At 37.8% G+C, this 21,336-nt stretch overlaps 1 protein-coding gene across 3 annotated transcripts; it reads right to left on the bottom strand.

Moving 5' to 3' along the window:
* Positions 1–490: 490 nt before the first annotated feature.
* LOC123555327 (peptide methionine sulfoxide reductase MsrA-like) lies at positions 491–11,972 on the bottom strand. 3 transcript variants are annotated; one of them, XM_053548612.1, is made up of 6 exons: positions 11,839–11,972; positions 10,648–10,857; positions 7,725–7,820; positions 3,831–3,895; positions 3,328–3,411; positions 491–1,121 (listed from the first exon to the last, which is right to left on the bottom strand). In XM_053548612.1, exons 2-6 carry the CDS (start codon positions 10,697–10,699, stop codon positions 834–836), a joined length of 585 nt encoding a protein of 194 aa, XP_053404587.1. In that variant the 5' UTR covers positions 10,700–10,857; positions 11,839–11,972; the 3' UTR covers positions 491–833. The 3 variants fall into 3 exon arrangements, with proteins under 3 accessions (XP_053404587.1, XP_053404585.1, XP_053404588.1); XM_053548610.1 differs by having other exon boundaries at positions 3,283–3,411; positions 11,839–11,960; XM_053548613.1 differs by lacking the exon at positions 7,725–7,820 and having other exon boundaries at positions 3,283–3,411; positions 11,839–11,968.
* Between the last annotated feature and the right edge of the window lie 9,364 nt (positions 11,973–21,336).

The following is a 21,336-nucleotide window of genomic DNA, read 5'->3' on the forward strand; positions in this document are numbered from 1 at the left end:
GGCTATTTTTACAGCATTTATACCAATCTACATTTGTTTGTTTCACCTTTGATAAAACATTCCACTGAAAATCAATTGAAATGTCTTCAATATTTCACAATTATTATAGCTTTCACATTCCATTTACATCATGTCCACATTTAAGTTTGCCAAAATGTGTTAAAGTATCCGGCGGTTTACGTCGTACGAATTCACTCGGGCTATGCCCTCGTGGAATTATTACGCCCGACGTATAACCGCCCATCGTGTATAAATAATGTTAAAACACTGTTTTGCTATAAATTATTTCTTAAATGGAGTATCCCTTTTTTGCGTTTATTATATAGTTTGCTATGGTTCAAAGCATAGTTGAGTAGGAACTGTACATAGTTAAGCATTTGAACTTAAACCAATGATAAATCGGACGACAAACCACAAGGACTTCATGCTAACATGCTCATTGAAATATGATAACAAAACAACAACAACAACAAAAAAAACAAAAACGATGAACTTCATACATCTTGGTGGTAATGTATGGGATGGTAATTTGATGACAAAATATTTTCTCTCGCATTGCAGTCGAAGGAGCTTGTATGAAACTGATGTTTTGTTTTACACATAATAGTATCGTTGAAACTTTGTGAAGATACGTTTTGTTAACGTTGTCACCTTGAAAACCAAGGAAATGCGTATTGTGATGTTTTAAGTTTCCTATGCAACCAAGGATAGATGTGTTTTATTGGTGTTATATAAAACACTAAGATTTAAACTAACATCAAAATATGACCCCAGGCAGTATATGTGTTATTCTTTTTATCAATTTGACAATAGTGAAAGACACGTGTACAGTTTTAGGAACAACTAATTCCAGTTCCCTTAAGTCCACAATATCCACCTGGGTTCTTGTGCAAATATTGTTGATGATAGTCCTCCGCATAGTAAAACTCTGAAACAGGCTTTATTTCTGTGACGACTTTACCATGACCTTCACTTTGTAACAGACGGTCATATGTGTCCTTCGACGCCTCGGCTTTAGTTTTTTGATCGTTTGAATAGTAGTATATGCCAGACCGATACTGGGTTCCCTGGCTCCGACCTTGGCGATTCTCTTGGGTGGGGTCATGATTTTCCCAAAATATCTGAAAGTTATTCATACACTATTAACATGAAACCAAACGTTTTTTTAAGTTATTGAACAATAAATAAGATACATAGCATAAAGTTTATAAAACATCGACAAAGATGAGCTTTTAATCAGAGTGGATTTTGCAAGAACTTGGAGAAAACTAAGTCATTTTGCGTAGACTGCTATAGTATATTGTAGTATCTTAAACATCAAAATTGAAGTAGTCAACTAACTTGACATTTCCATATGTGTTTGAATCGTTCAAGTAAAATGCAACGTTTTTCTTTTTTCTTTTTTTTTTTCTTTTTTGTAAAGCTAGAAACTGAAAGAGGACGATTTTTGCCCGATAATACCCGACGTTACCCCAAACATAAAAGCAATATAAGAATGCACAATATAATGCGTACGCTTTAACGTAAGACTTTTCTAGCATATTTTTGAGCATATGAACATCTGCGTAATATTTAAATGCATTTTTCGGCGACGCCGTCTAAATTCGTTTTCGTTACCTATGCCACGTGACTTCAGTTTGCAAATCAAACTACTTGTTAACGCATTATAGATAATTTATCAAAATGGAAGATTTATGCAACACTCTGCCTGATTGGACGAGAGTGTCAATTTCTTTCACTCTGTTGATTGTGCTACGCTGAGTGAAATGTAGACAAAGCGTTTATCCTAAACGACGCTGTTCACAGTTTTAAAGCTAACTTTGGCTCAGTATATTTAGCAAGAATATTGATATATCTCAAAATGATAAGTAAGTTTAATAAATATGATAAAAACCTGTTCAAATACAAACATATATCAAATTAAAGAAAGAGCTGAATACGGTCTGCGTATCACATGAATAAGGGTGTGATAAGAGTCTTTTATGTAGAGAAGTGCTTTTTGAAAGATTTTCCTTGTTACAATTGTCGTCTGTATATGAAAAGGTTTCTTGCTTTTGTGACATTCAGATTGCATATTAAAATGAGTACTTGTTTGCTTTTTGATATATTTGTTATAAATTATTTAACTGATTTATTATATATGAATATTTTTCGTTAGTATGGTATGCAAATATTGAACTCAGTTGAAATCTGTTTTATTATATATATGCTATTTAACGACTGAATCTCATTACACTGAAATGAAGGTACGCTGCATACAGTTTATCTATGTGATATGACTTCGGTCAAACTTTGCTTATGAAACAGAAATATTGAAATAATTACAATTGTATGTTTTGCTTGACCTTCACTTTTTAAAGGTGTGACGTCATTGTCCAAAGATTCATGAATAGCGAATATGCATTTGTTAACGCGGGATCAGTTGGCCTATTTTAGAAATAAATAAAAATAATAAATAAAAATCATTTAATTGATTTTTTCTCATGTATTCTAATCAAACTTGATTTGTAGCATCTTTATTAGGCCCGCAGCCAACTTTGTTCAGCTGGGACATTTAACCCCTTTTAGGGGCTGCTAGAGCTCAAACTAGAAATGCCTTTATACAGCATCTCATGAACAGCTTGGTGGATCTTTGTCATACTTGGTCTACTTGGCATCATTATTAGGTCCTCTTCCAAATTTATTTATATAGGAACTTGGGCCCTATTAGGGACCACTATAGCTAAAAGTAGATATGCCTTTCTTCGCATTAACCATTAAAATGTAATGGATTTTTATCAAACTCGATGCGTAACAATATCGTAAGGTCTCCTGCTATTTTCTTACAAATGGGGATAGGGACCAATTTAGCTAAAAATATAAACACGTTTAATGAATAATGACCTCTTCTCATGAACCGCTTCATGAATCTTCAACAAACTACTGCTGTAATTATTCGTCTAAGGATAAACGAAACAAAATTGCAGCCCTACGAAACCTTTGCGAAAAATTAAAAGAGAACCATTTAAATTGTTAAAAGTGCGGTGTTTAGTTTTGCAACTTGAAAAATGTTAGATGAAAGATGAATGTTAGATGAAAAATTCATAAACTTCTTTCCTTATTACAATTCGCCGGCCATCATTTTTAAAGATTTTCTTGTTTATTTTTATTTTTTAAATCTTAATTTCTTTTTTTCCCCATAAAATTGCTCGCTTAGCAATGATTTGGAAATAGCCAGTTGATATAATTCCTCACCATGTTTAGAACTTTGATCTAAATCAAAATACCAACATGGTGTCTCACCTTTAAAAGTTCTGTGTAAGAGATAATTTCTGGATCATATATTACCCTGACAACCTCGGCATGACCAGTTCTACCCGTGGACACTTCTTCGTAGGTTGGATTGCTCGAGAAACCGGATGAATAACCAACCTGAATAATGTTACGTGCACTTTGTAACATGAATTTAGAATTTGCCCAGTCTCATTGACTTTTAATTAAACTACAAACCAGTACTCAAAGTATTATGCTGCGTTGTTGCATCCTATACTACCAAAGGATCTTCTTGTTTTTTAATCTAACTAACCTCAGCCCTAATATTAAACCGTTATTCGATTACTTTTACTGCACATCGTAAGTTGCAACACTTTGATGTATGTAAGTGTTCTGCTAGGCCGAGGTTCTTTTTCCAATTAACATTACTAAGTAAATATATTTTTGTGTCAGGCAATAACATATATTATTGTATTTTAGCACATGAATCTCTTCATTTTGATACAAGTTCTTGCTTTGTTTTTATTGCCTTCAGTACTGGTTAAAGGAAATGAAGTTTCAAATGCAGGTTTACCAACCTGTGTAGAATACACACCCGGTTGGCTCCAGAATAACCTTTCTACACCCCAGAAACACCCCATTCCTGAAATGGAAATTTAGTCTCTCTACACCCAGAAACACCCCATTCCTAAAATGGAAAATTAATATCTCTACACCCAGAAACATCACATTCCTAAAATGGAAATTTAGTCTCTCTACACCCAGAAACACCCAATTCCTCAAAAAATTAAAGTATCAACATATCTGTTGACAAGTAATCTTAGAAGCCGGTTATTGGCTGATTTCGTCGCGACAAAGAAATGCCGTCAAATCCAACGTAATCTTCAAACATTGCACACTTTCCATAGTTTGTTCTATTGTCCGCGGCCTATGATTGCTGGGCGGAAGTCAAAATTTTAAGGGAAAATTTGGCATTTTTCTGCAACGAGATAGCTAGGTAGCTATCGCGATAATTAAAAGAATTATCGTGATAAAGCGGAGTTTTCTAAAAAGATTATCTCAATAGTCGAAAGTTTTCTGCAAATATTATTGCGATAATTTACATTATTACCTCGACACTTTTTGCGTAAATGACGTGCCCGCAACTGCCATTTATTAGCTAGAAAAAGAAATCTTGATATTTCGAAGTTTTCTGAAAAGTTTCCTGGAAATATTTTTGACCATATTATCTCCATATTTTTTTTTTTTGCATTTAGTGCCCAGATCTGCCATTTTGATATCTATAAACAGCACCGATGGAACACTGTTGAACCCCTGTAATTTAACACTGAACTTAAGCTAAGCCTCAGGAGCAGGTGGAGTTTCTTCTTGAGGATCAGGAGCAGGTAGAGATGTGGAAGATGTAGTAGAAGAAGAAGGTTGCTGTCGGGCATTGAAGTCGGGCACTGAAGCTCGCAACGGTCCTTCTGGGCATCTGAGTGATGTGCTCCGACTGGAACTGGAAGTGCTGCCAAATCCACCTGATGAAATTGAATTTGAAATTTATAACTTACACGAAAATATCTGTATAAATTAGAATCATTATTATTATTATTATTATTATTATTATTATTATTATCAAACTATTTCTAGAGGTAAAGCTGTCACTACAAATAATATTACAAGTATTTAGAGCAATCCCGGCGCAGAAATAGTAATAGAAATAGAAGTGTGACTTACCATTCGGTGGCAGTGAAGCCATCTGCAGCTTGCCCTGACTTGGTGGCCGCTTTCTTTAGTTTACCAAGCTTGGTGCGCATGCTGTCGTACCACGTCTTGAGTTCGTTAGGGGTGCGTTTCATCTGCCTGGCCTGCTCCGCCCACAGCCTGTCTTTTGCCGCCGCGTCTTTGTAACCAACAAGCCTCTTGCAGTACAGCATTGGATTCTGCTGCAAGGAGTCAATAATGGTCTCCTTCTCTTCCTCCGAAAAGTTTGCAACAACCTTATGGGTTGCCCTCTTTCTAGTACATGCGTCGTCTTCTACCTTCTCGGTCTCATTGGTAGGGACCGGGTCAGCAGAAGCAGTAACCTCCTCTTGATCGGACGACGGTGAATAGGGAAGAGGACTTTCAAACCGCTCCTCAACTGGTATTACCTGTGCAGGACGGGGTGTCTTTGTTCGTCGCTTCCTTGGTGGCATTTCAAAGCTTGATCAAGTAATCCATTGTTTCGTCGTCGGCTTCTCAGATTCAGATGAAGCTCTCCTGTCTGCCGCGGCCTTTTTATACACCTTTCAATACCGCGTGCACCGTGTCAGACCGTAGTAGAACTCAAAGTACCGTAATACACAGGCCTACAAAGCGTCACACACTGGGACGCACCGTAATTCAAACGTAACGAAACAGCTATTATACACCCTAGCTTGCCGTGAGAACCGTGAATGGACGGTGCACAACGTGACAAAACTGGAAAGGAACTTCAGATGCCGGGGAATACATATGATTCCCGTCCCACTACGGACAACTTCCCGGTTTTGTAACAGCCTATTACGTACAGTTACGTTTTATTGCGTTTCTCCCGTTTTTTCTACGGTCTAGTACGGTTCTCATCCGCACCGTGGCTGCCGTAGCAAATTTTATGACAGTTTAAAAATCTGGCCTGGCATCCACGGCAATTACGGTCTGTTACGTTTGCCTATCCCGTCCCCCAGCGTTGTCTCACGTTCATTCCTTTTTCTCCACGGTGGTCTAAACCGTGATTGCCGTGGCCGCCGGGAACATAGTGTAAACGTAACTTAAACTGTCAAAAAAGTTGCTACTGCAGCCACGGTGCGGATGAGAACCGAACTCATCGTGTAAGTTATAAATTTCAAATTCTATTTCATCAGGTGGATTTGGCAGCACTTCCAGTTCCAGTCGGAGCACATCACTCAGATGCCCAGAAGGACCGTTGCGAGCTTCAGTGCCCGACTTCAATGCCCGACATCAACCTTCTTCTTCTACTACATCTTCCACATCTCTACCTGCTCCTGATCCTCAAGAAGAAACTCCACCTGCTCCTGAGGCTCAAGAAGACGCTCAATCTGCCGGCACCCTAGATTCTACGCACACGTCGTCTACAGCCAGCAGTAACCCAGGTGCCCTTATGGGCCTCTTAGAAACTTTCCTTACCCAGTAACAGAATAAGGCACACCCATCAACTGCGTTTGGCTACTACGTCGATGGAAGTCTTCGAAGCCTTCCACCAGCTATCGGACGAAAAGCAGAAGCCAGAATTATAGGGCCTTCTTGCTGACGCAAAGACTGGATAACTGCAACAAACAAACAAACAAGAAAACACAAAATCTTCTTCGTCTTGGGCATTCATGTTCACTTGTCGAAGTATCTTGATACAATGATTGCTATTAATTGAGGAGGTTTCTTTATACCGTTGGCACAAACGTAATCTAAAGCTCTCCGGCGTCCACGTTTGATCCGTAGGAGGCCTTTACAGAGCGTGAAAAACGCACCAGACCTGGAAGAAGACGTGAACAACGTCAGGGATCCCACCAGAACGCGTCGGACCGGGAAGCAACGTACATGCATCCCTGGTAGACCGCGGCCCGAAACTAAGTCCGCCTTGGAGGAGCCGCTTCTTTACCCCAACGGCCCGTCACGGATACCGTGATAATCCGTGGTGAAACCTAACAAAACTTGGATATGGAGATAAAATTGCCCAAAATCCCACGGCGCAATACGTTTTGGACAAAGGGGGCTGCCGTGGCCGCCGGGAACATAGTGTAAACTTAGCTTTAAAAATCTGGCCCGGCATCCACGGCAATTACGGTCTGTTACGTTTGCCTATCCCGTCCCCAGCGTTGTCTCACGTTCATCCCGTTTTCTCCACTGTGGTCTGAACCGTAATTGACGTGGCCGTAGTGTAAACGTAGCTTTACCACCACTGTATTGATATCATCGTGTTCTATTTATAGCTATCTAGCAGCTGTGACGTTGCAGTAACGCAGTAACGGGATTTTGCGCTTAAAAGTTTTCGGAAATGGAAAACATAAATTATTGCGATAATATTTTCGGAAAATTGCACAACTTTCCTGGAAAGTTTAGAATATTAACGTGATAATTACCAAGCATCTCGTGGCAATTTCGAGCATTTACGCGAAATTTTGTGCTAAAATATTTTCACAAAATATTATTTATTGTGGAATTTTTTTCAGAAAAAAACCCACACATTTCCTGGAAAGTTTACATGATTATCTTGATAGCTACCTAGCTATCTCGTGGCAGAAATATGCCACCATAAAAATGTATTTCTAATAACATGTTATAAAACACTTATTGACTGGCTTCGGACCCCGAGCAATGGTTTTGACTATTGACCGGCAAGCATTCAATAAGTGTTTAATATGTACAATTCCATGACGCTATGAGAATGACAATAAAAACAACTGTACGTAAAACAAATACTCTTGCCTTCAAGTTTACAATTCTTAACCTACCAAACATCGCCATCTGCGTGCGCTCCGGAAATGGAAGTAGAGTTGGGTTACCATTAACAACATGTATCGGTGCTACGGCCATTTTCTCTTCTCTACCTACAATATAACATATATGCACTCCAGAATGTGCGTCATTTCCTTGGCTTAGCTTTACATGGCAAACACGTGTCCGAATTTTACTCGTTAATGTGTTTCTTACCTGGTAACGACCCTTCCTACCTTGACATAGATAAACATGGCAAAAACGTGTTCACATTTTTCGCGCTAAAGTGTTCTAACCTAATAACGGTACTTCTGACCTTGGCTTAGTTATACAGTGTACATGGCAAAAACGAGTCCACACTTTTCTCGTTAAAGTGTTTCTTACCAGGTAACGGCCCTTCCTACCTTGACATAGATAAACATGGCAAAAACGTGTCTACACTTTTCTCGCTAAAGTCTTCTAACCTAATAACGATACTTCCGACCTTGGCTTAGTTATACATTGTACATGGCAAAAACGACTCCACACTATTCTTTTTAAAGTGTTTCTTACCTGGTAACGGCCCTTCCAACCTTGGCTTAGCTTTACATGGCAAACACGTGTCCACAGTTTACTCGTTTATGCGTTTCTTACCTGGTAACGGCCCTTCCTATCTTGGCTTAGTTTTACATGGCAAAAAGGTGTCCACATTTTACTCGTTAATGTGTTTCTTACCTGGTAACGACCCTTCCAACCTTGGTTTAGTTTAACATGGCAAACACGTGTCCACATTTTACTCGTTAATGCGTTTCTTACCTGATAATGGCGCTTCCTACCTTGGCTTAGTTTTACATGGCAAACACGTGTCCACATTTTACTCGATAATGTGTTTCTTACCTTGACATAGATAAACATGGCAAAAACGTGTTCACATTTTTCGCGCTAAAGTGTTCTAACCTAATAACGGTACTTCTGACCTTGGCTTAGTTATACAGTGTACATGTCAAAAACGATTCCACACTTTTTTCGTTAAAGTGTTTCTTACCAGGTAACGGCCCTTCCTACCTTGACATAGATAAACATGGCAAAAACTTGTCTACATTTTTCTCGCTAAAATGTTCTAACCTAATAACAGTACTTCTGACCTTGGCTTAGTTATACATTGTACATGGCAAAAACAAGTCCACACTATTCTTGTTTAAGTGTTTTTTACCTGGTAACGGCCCTTCCAACCTTGGCTTAGCTTTACATGGCAACTACGTGTCCACATTTTACTCGTTAATGTGTTTCTTACAAGACAACGGCCCTTCCAACCTTGGTTTAGTTTTACATGGCAAACACGTGTCCACATGTTACTCGTTAATGTGTTTCTTACCTGGTATCGGCCCTTCCTACCCTTGCTTAGTTTTACATGGCAAAAACGAGTCCACATTTAACTCGTTAATGTGTTTCTTACCTGGTAACGGCCCTTCCTACCATGGCTTAGTTTTACATGGCAAACATGTGTCCACATTTTACTCGTTAATGCGTTTCTTACCTGGTAACGGCCCTTCCTACCTTGGCTTAGTTTTACATGGCTAAAACGAGTCCACATTTAACTCGTTAATGTGTTGTTTCTTACCTTACCTGTTACGGCCCTTCCTACCTTGGCTTAGCTTTACATGGCAAACAGTTGTCCACGTTTTACTCGTTAATACGTTTCTTACCTGGTAACGGCCCTTCCTATCTTGGCTTAGTTTTACATGGCAAACATGTGTCCACATTTTACTCGTTAATGAGTTTCTTACAAGGCAAAGGCCCTTTCTAACCTTGGCTTAGTTTTACATGGCAAACACGTGTCCACATTTTACTCGTTAATGTGTTTCTTACAAGGCAACGGCCCTGCCAACCTTGGCATAGTTTTACATGGCAAACACGTGTCCACATTTTACTCATTAATGAGTTTCTTACAAGGCAACGGCCCTTCTAACCTTGGCTTAGTTTTACATGGCAAACACGTGTCCACATTTTACTCGTTAATGAGTTTCTTACCAGGTAACAATCCTTCCAATCCTGGCTTAGCTGTACATGGCAAACACGTGTCCGAAGTTTACTTGTAAATGTGTTTCTTACAAGGCAACGGCCCTTCCAACCTTGGCTTAGCTTTACATGGCAAACACGTGTCCACATTTTACTCGTTAATGCGTTTCTTACCTGGTAACGGGCCTTCCTACCTTGGCTTAGTTTTACATGGCAAAAACGAGTCTACATTTTACTCGTTAATGTGTTTCTTACCTGGTAACGACCCTTCCTACATTGGCTTAGTTTTACATGGCAAACACGAGTCATATTTTACTCGTAAATGTGTTTCTTACCTGTTGCGGCGCTTCCTGCCTTAGCTTAGTTTTACATGGCAAACACGTGTCCACATTTTACTCGTTAATGCGTTTCTTACCTGGTAACGACCTTTCCTACCTTTGCTTAGTTTTACATGGCAAAAACGAGTCCACATTTTACTCGTTAATGTGCTTCTTACCAGGCAACGGCCCTTCATACATTGGCTTAGTTTTACATGGCAAACACGAGTCCACATTTTACTCGTTAATGCGTTTCTTACCGGGTAACGATCCTTCCAACCTTGGCTTAGTTTTACATGGCAAACACGTGCCTACATTTTACTCGTTTATGTGTTTCTTACCTGGTAACGGTCCTTCCAACCTTGGCTTAGTTTTACATGGCAAACACATGTCCTCATTTTACTCGTTAATGTGTTTCTTACCTGGTAACGGCCCTTCATACCTTGACCTAGATATACATGGCAAAAACGTGTCCTTCCTACCTTGGCTTAGCTTTGACACACATTACTATGTTTATGCTTTTCTGAATGAAGTATGTCTTACCTGGTAACGCCCCATCCGACCTTGGTTTAGTTATACATGGCAAACACGTGTCCACATATTTTCTCGCTAAAAGGTTTCTTACCCGGTAACGCATCTTCCGGCCTTGGCATCGTTAAAAGTTTTGACGTAGACATTACTTTTATTCCGAACTGTAAATTAACACCTTATTTGATGCACCAAATGTCTATAGCCACTAGCCGGTATCATGTTGCCTGATAAAGAAAACTAGGTCGTAGAAAATGGAATGCGTCTAATTTACCAGTCTGTTTTATCTTTATCATGCAATGGTCACCTTATAAAAGTTAATAAAAACAACTCAGTCGTGATCCACTTATGTTTTCGTGTGACTTGGGTTTTTCGCCATTCATTATTTGCAGGTCAGAGGTTTTCACATGGGAGATTAATCCGGGGCGAATTCTTGAACCAAGATAAGTGTTTACTGCGGAAACCTCAGATTAAAATCAAGACAATTATAAATGAAAATATGGGCGAGTTTCTATGGTATGGTTTATCGTATGGAAACAGTTTTGGCAACTGCTAAAGAATTTCCCATTTCCAACGCTGCGTCTTATTGATTATATGTCATCACCAAGAAGGCTGAGAGCATGTGTCGCAGAGAGCTGGACAAACCGCAGACGAAGACGAGTACGCCAGTCTTCTTTACAACTAATGGCATCAACTACAAACTAGCTAACTTAGTTCGAGCCTTCAATGGTGCAGTTCACTCTGCCTCATCAAAAGGTATGGGTCCTACTACAAGGAAACACGCACAATGTTTGGTCCAACGAGAACGACGACCATAAAGTACATACGACGTTATTAAAAATAATCTGAAAATAGAAAAAAAAAACTGGAAACTCCACGTGTCGCTCAACACGACAAAAACGAAACTGTTTTCCGCGCAGGAATATTGTCAAGCAACCTACTGTACCGGTAAGTAACAGTGCTGGAGTTTGCTGGTCACTACGCTTTCATCTGATTATACAATGACAATTACTGATGATTGTCCCTTGTCCTGCTTTGTCTTGCCCTTAATTGTTTTTCTCTTGGTGCTTTAGCTTCTGCAGTCATTGAGAACATACGTTTACTGTTCCATGGGTTTTGATTTATGTATCTTGTATATACATGTATTTTGTGTTTTACTATGTGTTCTTGTGGTTACTGCTAGATCTACATGTGTAAAGTATTCATCTGGTGGGGAATAATTTTATTTACACTATAGGAACATGGTGGATTTAAAGAGTTTGGCATCAGTAAACTAGTTTAAACTCACCAGAGGTGGCTTTGCCACTTCTCGTTCCAAGGCGATGCAATGGTGTCTTCCTCTTTAGCCAGTGCTTTAGCAACTGGCTATAGCTCTAAATCAACTACCAAGTCGTTTGAGTTTTCTTTCTATTTCTATGTGACCGCATCACACAAATATTCTGAAAAATAGGCCCATATTTATTTTTTAATAATCTATTGTTTTAAACAACAACAACAAAAAAAAAAAAAAAAAAAAAAAACAAGCAGCAACGGATTCTAGAATAATTATGAACTTTATATTCACATTCGAAATCACTCCGCTCTAGGATTAGGGTTTAAGGATAGGGTTAGGGTTGAAATTGGCCCCGCCCTGGGACAAACTTAGTTTTACATAGAGTTGTATAAGGAAAACCTTTATTAATATTGTCTTGAAACACAATGCACAGAGCTTAGATATTTGGCATATAGCATTGTCTAGTGGACCTCTACCAACATTGAACAAATCATGACCGGTCTGTGCACAATGAAATGTTGATTGCAATATCACTCAGTAAGCACTGGCTATTAGTCCTTTCAGGGCTTTGATTCATCATTGGCGTAGGAGCGCTCTCAATGATGAGTGAGTGCGGGGGAGCAATGGGGGACCGGCAAGCTAAACATATCCATATTTTATGATTTTTTGTTTGTGTGGAGGGGGGATGGGTGCGGAGGGCAAAGCATATGCTGCCCTCTAGCACCCCCACCCCCTCCTACGCATATGTTCATGTACGATTTTGATATTGCATTTTTTTGTGTTTATGTGAATACGTATATGCGCTCAGTCGCCTTGTATGCGTATACACTTACACGTACAGCTAATTCCACGTGCAGCGTTGATGTATGGACGGCTGCGTTCTTTAACTATTTTTTTTTACTGTTGGACTTTCGTCCTTTTTTCTACGCGATAGCAATCATTTACAAGCATCTGCCAGACTGTGCAAGAAGAAATGTCGATAACTTTAAATGTGAGGGCACGGCGGCACATCTCTATTTATGAGTGTTTGTCAGTGAGAGTGCCAAGTTCCTGGAATTTCAAAACTCACTCTTCTATTAACAAGATCCACCATCCCTGAAGTGTGAAAAAAGTCACCAGGAAACTCGCCTGCAATAAAACCATATTCAGAAATAACAATGTCACGACAGAATATAACACAGTATTGGCATAATAAAATAAAAATAATCAACGATATAATATAATGTATCTACATAATATGAATAAAAATGTCTACAAAAACACAACATATAACGATGTACGCGCAACATGTATGCAACATTCAAACATGTGATAAAACTACATAAGACAGTGGCGGTGTTCCGTACTACGGCAGTATGACTAATGATTAATGCAAATATCAATTTAAAAAAATATAACGATCAATAAAAAAAACATATTTCACTGTTTTGGATTTGGGAATGTCGTTTCCCTAAGTAAACGTTTTGTAACAATATTATATCATTGTGAACTCTTATCTGGTCAATATAGTTTAACAGTTTCAAGGTTTTAACGGAATGACCGACCGCCCACTGAATATATGGGTATCGAGAACCGTATATGCACAGTAAAATTAAAAGTAATTCTATCTGAATAAATTTGAGTGTACGCACAAGGGAAGGTGCGGAAGGTAATCCCCTCCTGTTTGCGGGGACTTTAGCAGGATGGGGTTTAGAGGGCCTCTCCACAAAAAAAAAAACTTAGAAGTAAAGGGCTAAATCTATGGAGTTTAGGTACCTAGCTCAACAGTACGGAAAATGCGGGACTTTTTTATCAAATAAAAAACTAACCGAATTGTTACGATCAGTTCGGTAGACAATCAGCGTGATAATATAAGAAAAATACCCACTCCCTCAATAAAGTAAAATGTCAAATGATCGATGTAGAAATATTTGTACATACAGAAACTGCTAAAATATTGTCTGTAACTTGGGAGATCTAAGTTTCATCGCCAAATGAGATAATACTGCATTCAGTTTGACAATTCCAATACAAGGCATACATTTCCGTTTGGTATCCAAACACTTTGGAAAGGTTCAGGTATTCCAAACCCATATCTATATCTCAGTTATTAAATATTTGTATTATAGTTGCACGTTCTGGACAAAATTTTGGTTTTATATAATTTTTTCAAAATTCATAAATGGACAAACTTCTAAATTAAGACTCATAAAGGTGTTACATACGTTAAAATTTTGAATTAATAACATAACATAACATAACATAAATTTTATTTGTCTTAAGCATGAAAAGCTCATCGACACAACAAAAAAACATACAAACATAATTTTTCGGCATGCGTAAAATACATATTCATGTAAAATACATATTCATGTAAAGATGCGAGAAAAATCAAAATTAACATAAGCATAACACAAAGTATGAATTTTAAGATGTGAGAGTATATTCAAAACACGAATGAACATAAATAGACTAATATCTAAGTGACCTCTGGTCTAACATTAGACTGTCTTAATTTAAAAGCTTTAGTAATATATAATGCAAGTTTCGTTAATGTATTCTTATTTGTCGAGTTTAATAATTCCATGAATTTAAAAACACTTGGATTTTCAGAGAAATATTTACTAATATATTTTTTGCGCAGTTCTGCATAACAGCTACACTTTAGAATGAAGTGGAACTCGTCTTCCAAATCATTAAGGTCACAAAAAACACATTTTCTTTCCTGTCTCGGTATGGGGTTTGCAGAATGTCTGGCTTTTTCAATCATTAAGTCATGAGAACTCAGTCTTATTTTAAGAATAGCCCTTCTATAGTCAAACACCTGTTTTAACTCTTTGTACATATGTAACGATGGGTGGAAGTTCATATTTTCTCTCCATTCATTTATGAATGTGTCTTTTAGTCGTTGCCTTAATACTGGTATAAACTGGTCCATGTTCACTGATATACTTTTACCTTTAACAGCACATAAATATTTCACCGAATACCTAATGAAATTTATCCTGTGTGCGTTTTTTTTTTCCAACCCGGTCAGTTTATGAAACAGTTTTTAGATTAAAAAATAAACCCAAGTTAATATAGGATTAAAAACGTAGTCTGAACGCAGTATTAGTCAGACATTTGTGTCTTTCTGTTTTTCGCTTTTCGGGAAAGGTCGTCTCTGATTTTATCAACTTGATTTTACCATATTTTACCAAATTGATAAACAAAAATAAAATAAAATAGCTTAAATAACATTCATGCACAAATTTATCAACAAATAACAAAACAAGAAGGTCAAAAGGCACTGTAAATAAAATAATAGCAAATGGACCTGCGGTGGCATGTACAAAATGGTCGTGTCCATATAACACATGTCGAGTAAAACTGCCAGACAGTACACGTAAAAAGTATTTCATATTACAATTCATAATGAAACTCCGCATAACAAATGTGAAATAAGCGTAAATAATAGATGTTTTATTTTATCTTATGTTTTAATGCTGTTAAAAACTGCTGAAGAAACAAAATAATTTCATATTCATCACAGAAATAGAAACATTTCGGCAGTTATACGGAAAAATCCAATACGATGCGACAGCACGAAAACATGATGCGACAGCACGACAATACGGTAAGATAATATGTTCTTGCATAACAGACGGGGATTTCCTGTATTTTTACCGGTGCTGGAAAAATCCATCTTACACCCCGGGGTGTAAGATGACTCTCGTGCTTTAAATGACGTAATACGAACTACATATATGTAGAAGATTTATGTAGTTATTTATATTTTATTTCGAAAAACGGAATAAAAATCCAATACCTTGACAGTTCCTCTTTGTTCCTGATAGTATATTTCTCGATTCAAAACACGTTGTTTTATAAAAAATTCATAACGTTACGCTGGAACTGATAAAAGAAAACCAGAACTAAACATTGTTATTTGTCTTTGAAACGTCATGACGTCTTTCCTGTTTACGGACGTTGATTTCCCGCGCTTTGTTTAAATACGCTGCTATAAGAAATAGTTCTAGAAAGAAAGCCGTTCGACTGATTTTATTTTTATTATTATATCTTTATATCGGTATACAAGAAAAAGATTCTGTCACTGGTTATAGGTTCAGATGGGAATATCCGGTTCTCGGGTAACTGTTCAAGTTAGGCGGTAATTCGGTAGGAACCTCGTTACCGCCTAACAGTTAACCTCGAGGCCGGAAATTCCCATCTGCACCTACAACCAGTGAAAGAATCTTATAGTATTAATGTCGTGCTGTCACATTGTGTTGTCATGCAATCGCATCGTGTTGGCGTGCTATCGCATTGTGGTGTCGTATCGTGTTGTCGTGCTATCGCAATGTATTGGCGTGCTATGGCATGTTGGCGTGCTATCGCTTTTTGTTGTGCTGTCGCATCGTATTATCGTCATTACCTCTGCAAAGGTCGACAGTACGATGGTGCTATCGGAACACCGTAGAATATTCATCTCCTTATACAAATTAGTGTAGAGCTATCCCATTTTAGCACATCTTGCTCAGCGGACCTTTCTATGAAGATATTAAAGCTGTTTTAAATGTGGAGACTTGCGTGGGGCGAATTGGGTGTAATCAACTATATTCTTGCATACCAGACGGGGACTTCCGGTATTTCTACCGGTGCTGGAAAAATCCATCTTACACCCCGGGGTGTAAGATGACTCTCGTGCTTTAAATGACGTATTAGGAACTACATATATGTAGAAGATTTTAATATGTGGTTATTTATATTTTATTTCGAAAAACGGAATAAAAATCCAGTACCTTGACAGTTCCTTTTTATTCCTGATAGTATTTTTCTCGATTCAAAACACGTTATTTTATCAAAAATCCATAACGTTACTCTGCAACTGATCAAACAAAACCAGAACTAAACATTGTTATTTGTCTTTGAAACGTCATGACGTCTTTCCTGTTTACGGACGTTGCTTTCCCGCGCTTTGTTTAAATACGCTGCTATAAGAAATAGTTCTAAAAAGAAAGCCGTTCGTCTGATTTTATTTTTATTATTATATCTTGATATCGGTATGCAAGAAAAAGATTCTGTCACTGGTTATAGATGCAGATGGGAATATCCGGCTCTCGGGCAACTGTTTAGGCGGTAACTCGGTAGGAACCTCGTTACCGCCTAAACAGTTACCCTCCAGGCCGGAAATTCCCATCTGCACCTACAACCAGTGAAAGAATCTTAAATTCTGTACCTTAAATATCCTGAGAAAACGCCGTTCGGAGCACGATGTACAGCCCACATAGATCTACCCTTTACCAGAGAATGTGAAACCGCTTATTATACATGGATTTAAAGTTAATTTCAGTTTCTTTCTAAAGCATGTAGTCCAGTATTCCATAGTTACCTTATTGTAGCCATTACGGCTACGTGAATTTATTGCTAATTGTTGTGATTTTTATTATTTCATTATGTTAAAATAAACATTAAACATTGTGTCCAATTTTCAATTTTCATTCAAATCTGCAAAACCTTGGCAGAGATAAAACAATTTTTTTTTTTTGCAATCCGGTCAATTTTAGAAAGTTTTTGAAAATAGATGACAAATCCTTTGAACTTTCGGCGATGATGGTTACCTATTTTTACCATTGCAAGTACAAATAACGATTTTAAGTATACTCTAGTATCACTTAGTCAGACATCTGTGTCTTTGTGTTTTTCGCTTTTCGGGAAAGGTCGTGTCTGATTTTATCAACTTGATTTTACCATATTTTACCAATTTGATAAACAAAAATAAAATAAAATAACTTGAACAATATTCATGCATAAATGTATTAACAAATAACAAAACAAAAAGGTCAAAAGGCACTGTAAATAAAATAATAGCAAATGGACTTGCGGCGGTATGTACGAAATGGTCGTGTCCATATAATGTACACGTCGAGTAAAACTGCCAGACAGTACACGTAAAAAGTATTTTATATTTTTTTTACAATTCATAATGAAACTCCGCAAAACAAATGTGAAATAAGCGTAAATAATAGATGTGTTTTATTTTATCTTATGTTTTAATGCTGTTAATATATACTTAAAAACTGCTGAAGAAACCTTGAAAATAATGCCATATTTATCACAGAATTAAAAAGATTTCGGCAGTTATACGGGGGAAAATCGAATACGATGCAACAGCACGAAAACATGATGCAACAGCACGACAATACGAAAAGATAATATGGTATTAATGTCGTGCTGTCACATTGTGTTGTCATCATCGCATCGTGTTGGCGTGCTATCGCATTGTGCTATCGTATCGTGCTGTCGTATCGAGTTTTCTTGCATACCAGACGGGGACTTCCGGTATTTTTATCGGTGCTGGAAAGATCCATCTTACACCCCGGGGTGTAAGAAGACTCTCGTGCTGTAAATGACGTATTACGAACTACATATATGTAGAAGATTTATGTAGTAATTTATACTTTATTTAAAGACGTCTTTCCTGTTTACGGACGTTGATTTCCCGCGCTTTGTTTAAATACACTGCTATAAGAAATAGTTCTAAAAAGAAAGCCGTTCGATTGATTTTATTTTTATTATTTTTCTTGAAATCGGTATGCATGCAAGAAAAAGATTCTTCTGTCACTGGTTTTAGGTGCAGATTGAAATATCCGGCTCTCGGGTAACTATTTAGGCGGTAACTCGGAAAGGAGCCTCGTTAGCGCCTTAACAGTTACCCTCGAGGCCGGATATTCCCATCTGCACCTACAACCAGTGAAAGAATCTCATAGTCGTGCTATCGCAATGTATTGGCGTGCTATTGCATAATGTTGGCGTGCTATCGCTTTTTGTTGTGCTGTCGCATCGTATTATCGTAGTGTCGTCATTACCTCTGCAAAGGTCGACAGTACGATGGTGCTATCGGAACACCGTAGAATATTCATCTTCTTATACAAATTAGTGTAGAGCCATCCCATTTTAGCACATCTTGCTCAGCGGACCTTTCTATCAAGATATTAAAGCTGTTTTAAATGTGGAGACTTGCGTGGGGCGAATTGGGTGTAATCAACTATATTCTGTACCTTAAATATCATGAGAAAACGCCGTTCGGAGCACGATGTACAGCCCACATAGATCTACCCTTTGTGAAACCGCTTATTATACATGGATTTAAAGTTAATTTCAGTTTCGTTCTAAAGCATGTAGTCCAGTATTCCATAGTTACCTTATTGTAGCCATTACGGCTACGTGAATTTATTTCTAATCAGTAATTGTTATGATTTTTATTATTTCATTATGTTAAAATAAACATTAAACATTGTGTCCAATTTTCAATTTTCATTCAAATCTGCAAAACCTTGGCAGAGATAAAACAAAATAAGCCGGGTGTACCGAGTATACAGGACTTGTATTTTTTTAGTAAGAGCAGGTACAATACAGTGACAGTATAAAGTATACACAGGGAGTTGTGATAGATGGTGTGTTATAGCTCCATGGTATATAAGGCACGGTGACACTTAATTTAACAAAAGAATCGATGAACATTATCGGATCTTTTAAAGAAATCTGAACACGCTGTTGAATGTTTTATTAAAACAATATTGAATGCTTTATAAAGAAACGTGACTTTTAGGATTATTTCAGTTTTAATAAAGTTAGTGAAACAAAATGGCGGAAAACACCACAACAATCAATGATTTTAAACGGACGGCCGAAATATGTTCAGATACAAACAGTGACATTGGAAAGAAAACAGTTTCATGTTCTGGTAATGGTACTGGAAGGAACATAGTGGTAGGTGTAAGTGATGGTGCTGATAGCAACATAGTGGCAGGTTCAAGTTATGGTGTTGAAAGCAGCGTAGTATCAGGTTCAAGTTATGGTGCTGAAAGCAACGTAGTGGCAGGTTCAAGTTATGGTGCTGAAAGCAACGTAGTGGCATGTTCAAGTTATGGTGCTGAAAGCAACGTAGTGGCAGGTTCAAGTTATGGTGTTGAAAGCAACATAGTGGCATGCTCAAGTTATGGTGTTGAAAGCAACACAGCGGCAGTTTCAAGTTATGGTGCTAGAAGCAACGTAATGGCAGGTTCAAGAACTGGTATTTGTAAGGAAAAAGAGGCATACCCAGATAAAGGTACTGGAGGAAGTGCAATAGCAACCAAAAGTAAATGCACTGAAAAGAACAAAATGAAAGACCAACGTGAACATAAGTTAAGGTTGGAAGAATGTTCGAATAATGACACAGGAACAGGAATACATAATATAGTCAATAGACAAACATCACCCTTAGTTTCCGGAGTTGTACCTGGACAAACAATTTATGGAACTGAGACTGAAGTACTTAAATTGTGTGATGAATTTGAAGACAACACTGTTCATAAAGGGGTTATTTTGAATAATTATGCTGGACAAATACATGTGCCTCTTAGTAAGAAAATATATGAAGCTGGAAAAGATTACATTTTTGAAAACAACAAAGTACAGAAAGGATATTTTGGGTCTGTATATGTTTGTATAGACAAAACTAACCGAAGTACTGGCGTATTCGTAATTAAAGATATAGATTTAAACAATTCCAAAACAGATAAAGTCAAAGTACATGCGTCACTAAGAAGGGAACTTAAAGCTTTAATTTACTGTAGACATGAAAATATTGTGAAACTCATAGGGTTGATAAAAGAACAAGGTCACATTAAAGTACTTTTGGAGCACGGGGGAGACCCTCTCCTGAGTAAGGTAAAAAATAAAGCCCTTGATCAACAGAAATTACTTAAATGGTTCAGAGGATTGCTGTCGGGGATTTCTTTTATGCATGTACAGAGTTGTGTACACTGTGACCTACACATTGGGAATCTCTTGATAGATCCAAAAGAAGAGTTAAAGATTTGTGATTTAGGGTCAGCAAAGCTAATTGATGAACCACTGTTCACAGTTTCCCATGGTTACACAGCTTGTTACTTTCCTCCTAGCGTACTTAAGCATTACCTGGACGGCAAAAACAAGACTGTTTATGTAAGGGTCCGTATAGATTTGTATGCCACTGGTAAATTGCTTCTTGAGATTGTTTCTGGTAGAGGGGGGTTTCCAATTACAGTTGAAGAATTGAAACCTGTCATTTGGTCAAAAGGGGAATGGTCCAGTTTTCTGGAAGATAAAATCCCAAAGACATGCAGTAAAGTTATACAGTCTCTAATAACAAGCCTAATGGGATACACATCTCAGGATGGATTTTCAAGTGCACATAAGGCACTAGAATATATTTATGCAAGCCTGTACATGCAGAATAAGATAGACGATGATAAGAATGTAGAACTACCCTCTGTTACCTCAGCAGCCTTTCCAGAGAGAATAAGGCACCAAAGTCAGGAGGAGCCTATGGATACTATGTAATGTTAACATCACAAACTATGTATTTGTATTGCAGGGGATGGCACAAAAGATTATCCATTGGCTCATTCTGACTCCAGTGTCCCATTCCCCTCTGGTCTAATATGGGGATAGGAGCAGGAGGAATTTTTGAGAGTAGGGACTAGTATATCATTTCCACACTCGTATGTCCAAATGTTTTGGCCCTAA

This window comes from Mercenaria mercenaria, chromosome 7 (assembly GCF_021730395.1).
Source record: "Mercenaria mercenaria strain notata chromosome 7, MADL_Memer_1, whole genome shotgun sequence".
NCBI lineage: Eukaryota > Metazoa > Mollusca > Bivalvia > Venerida > Veneridae > Mercenaria > Mercenaria mercenaria.

Coding starts and splice junctions, on each gene's coding strand:
- LOC123555327 (XM_053548610.1), bottom strand. CDS start 10,699: ATGTCTACGTCAAAACTTTTAACGATGCCAAGGCCGGAAGATGCGTTA. Junction 7,821..10,647: donor GCCGGAAGATGCGTTACCGG/GTAAGAAACCTT, acceptor GTTATATTGTAG/GTAGAGAAGAGAAAATGGCC. Junction 3,412..3,830: donor CGGGTGTGTATTCTACACAG/GTTGGTAAACCT, acceptor AACATTATTCAG/GTTGGTTATTCATCCGGTTT.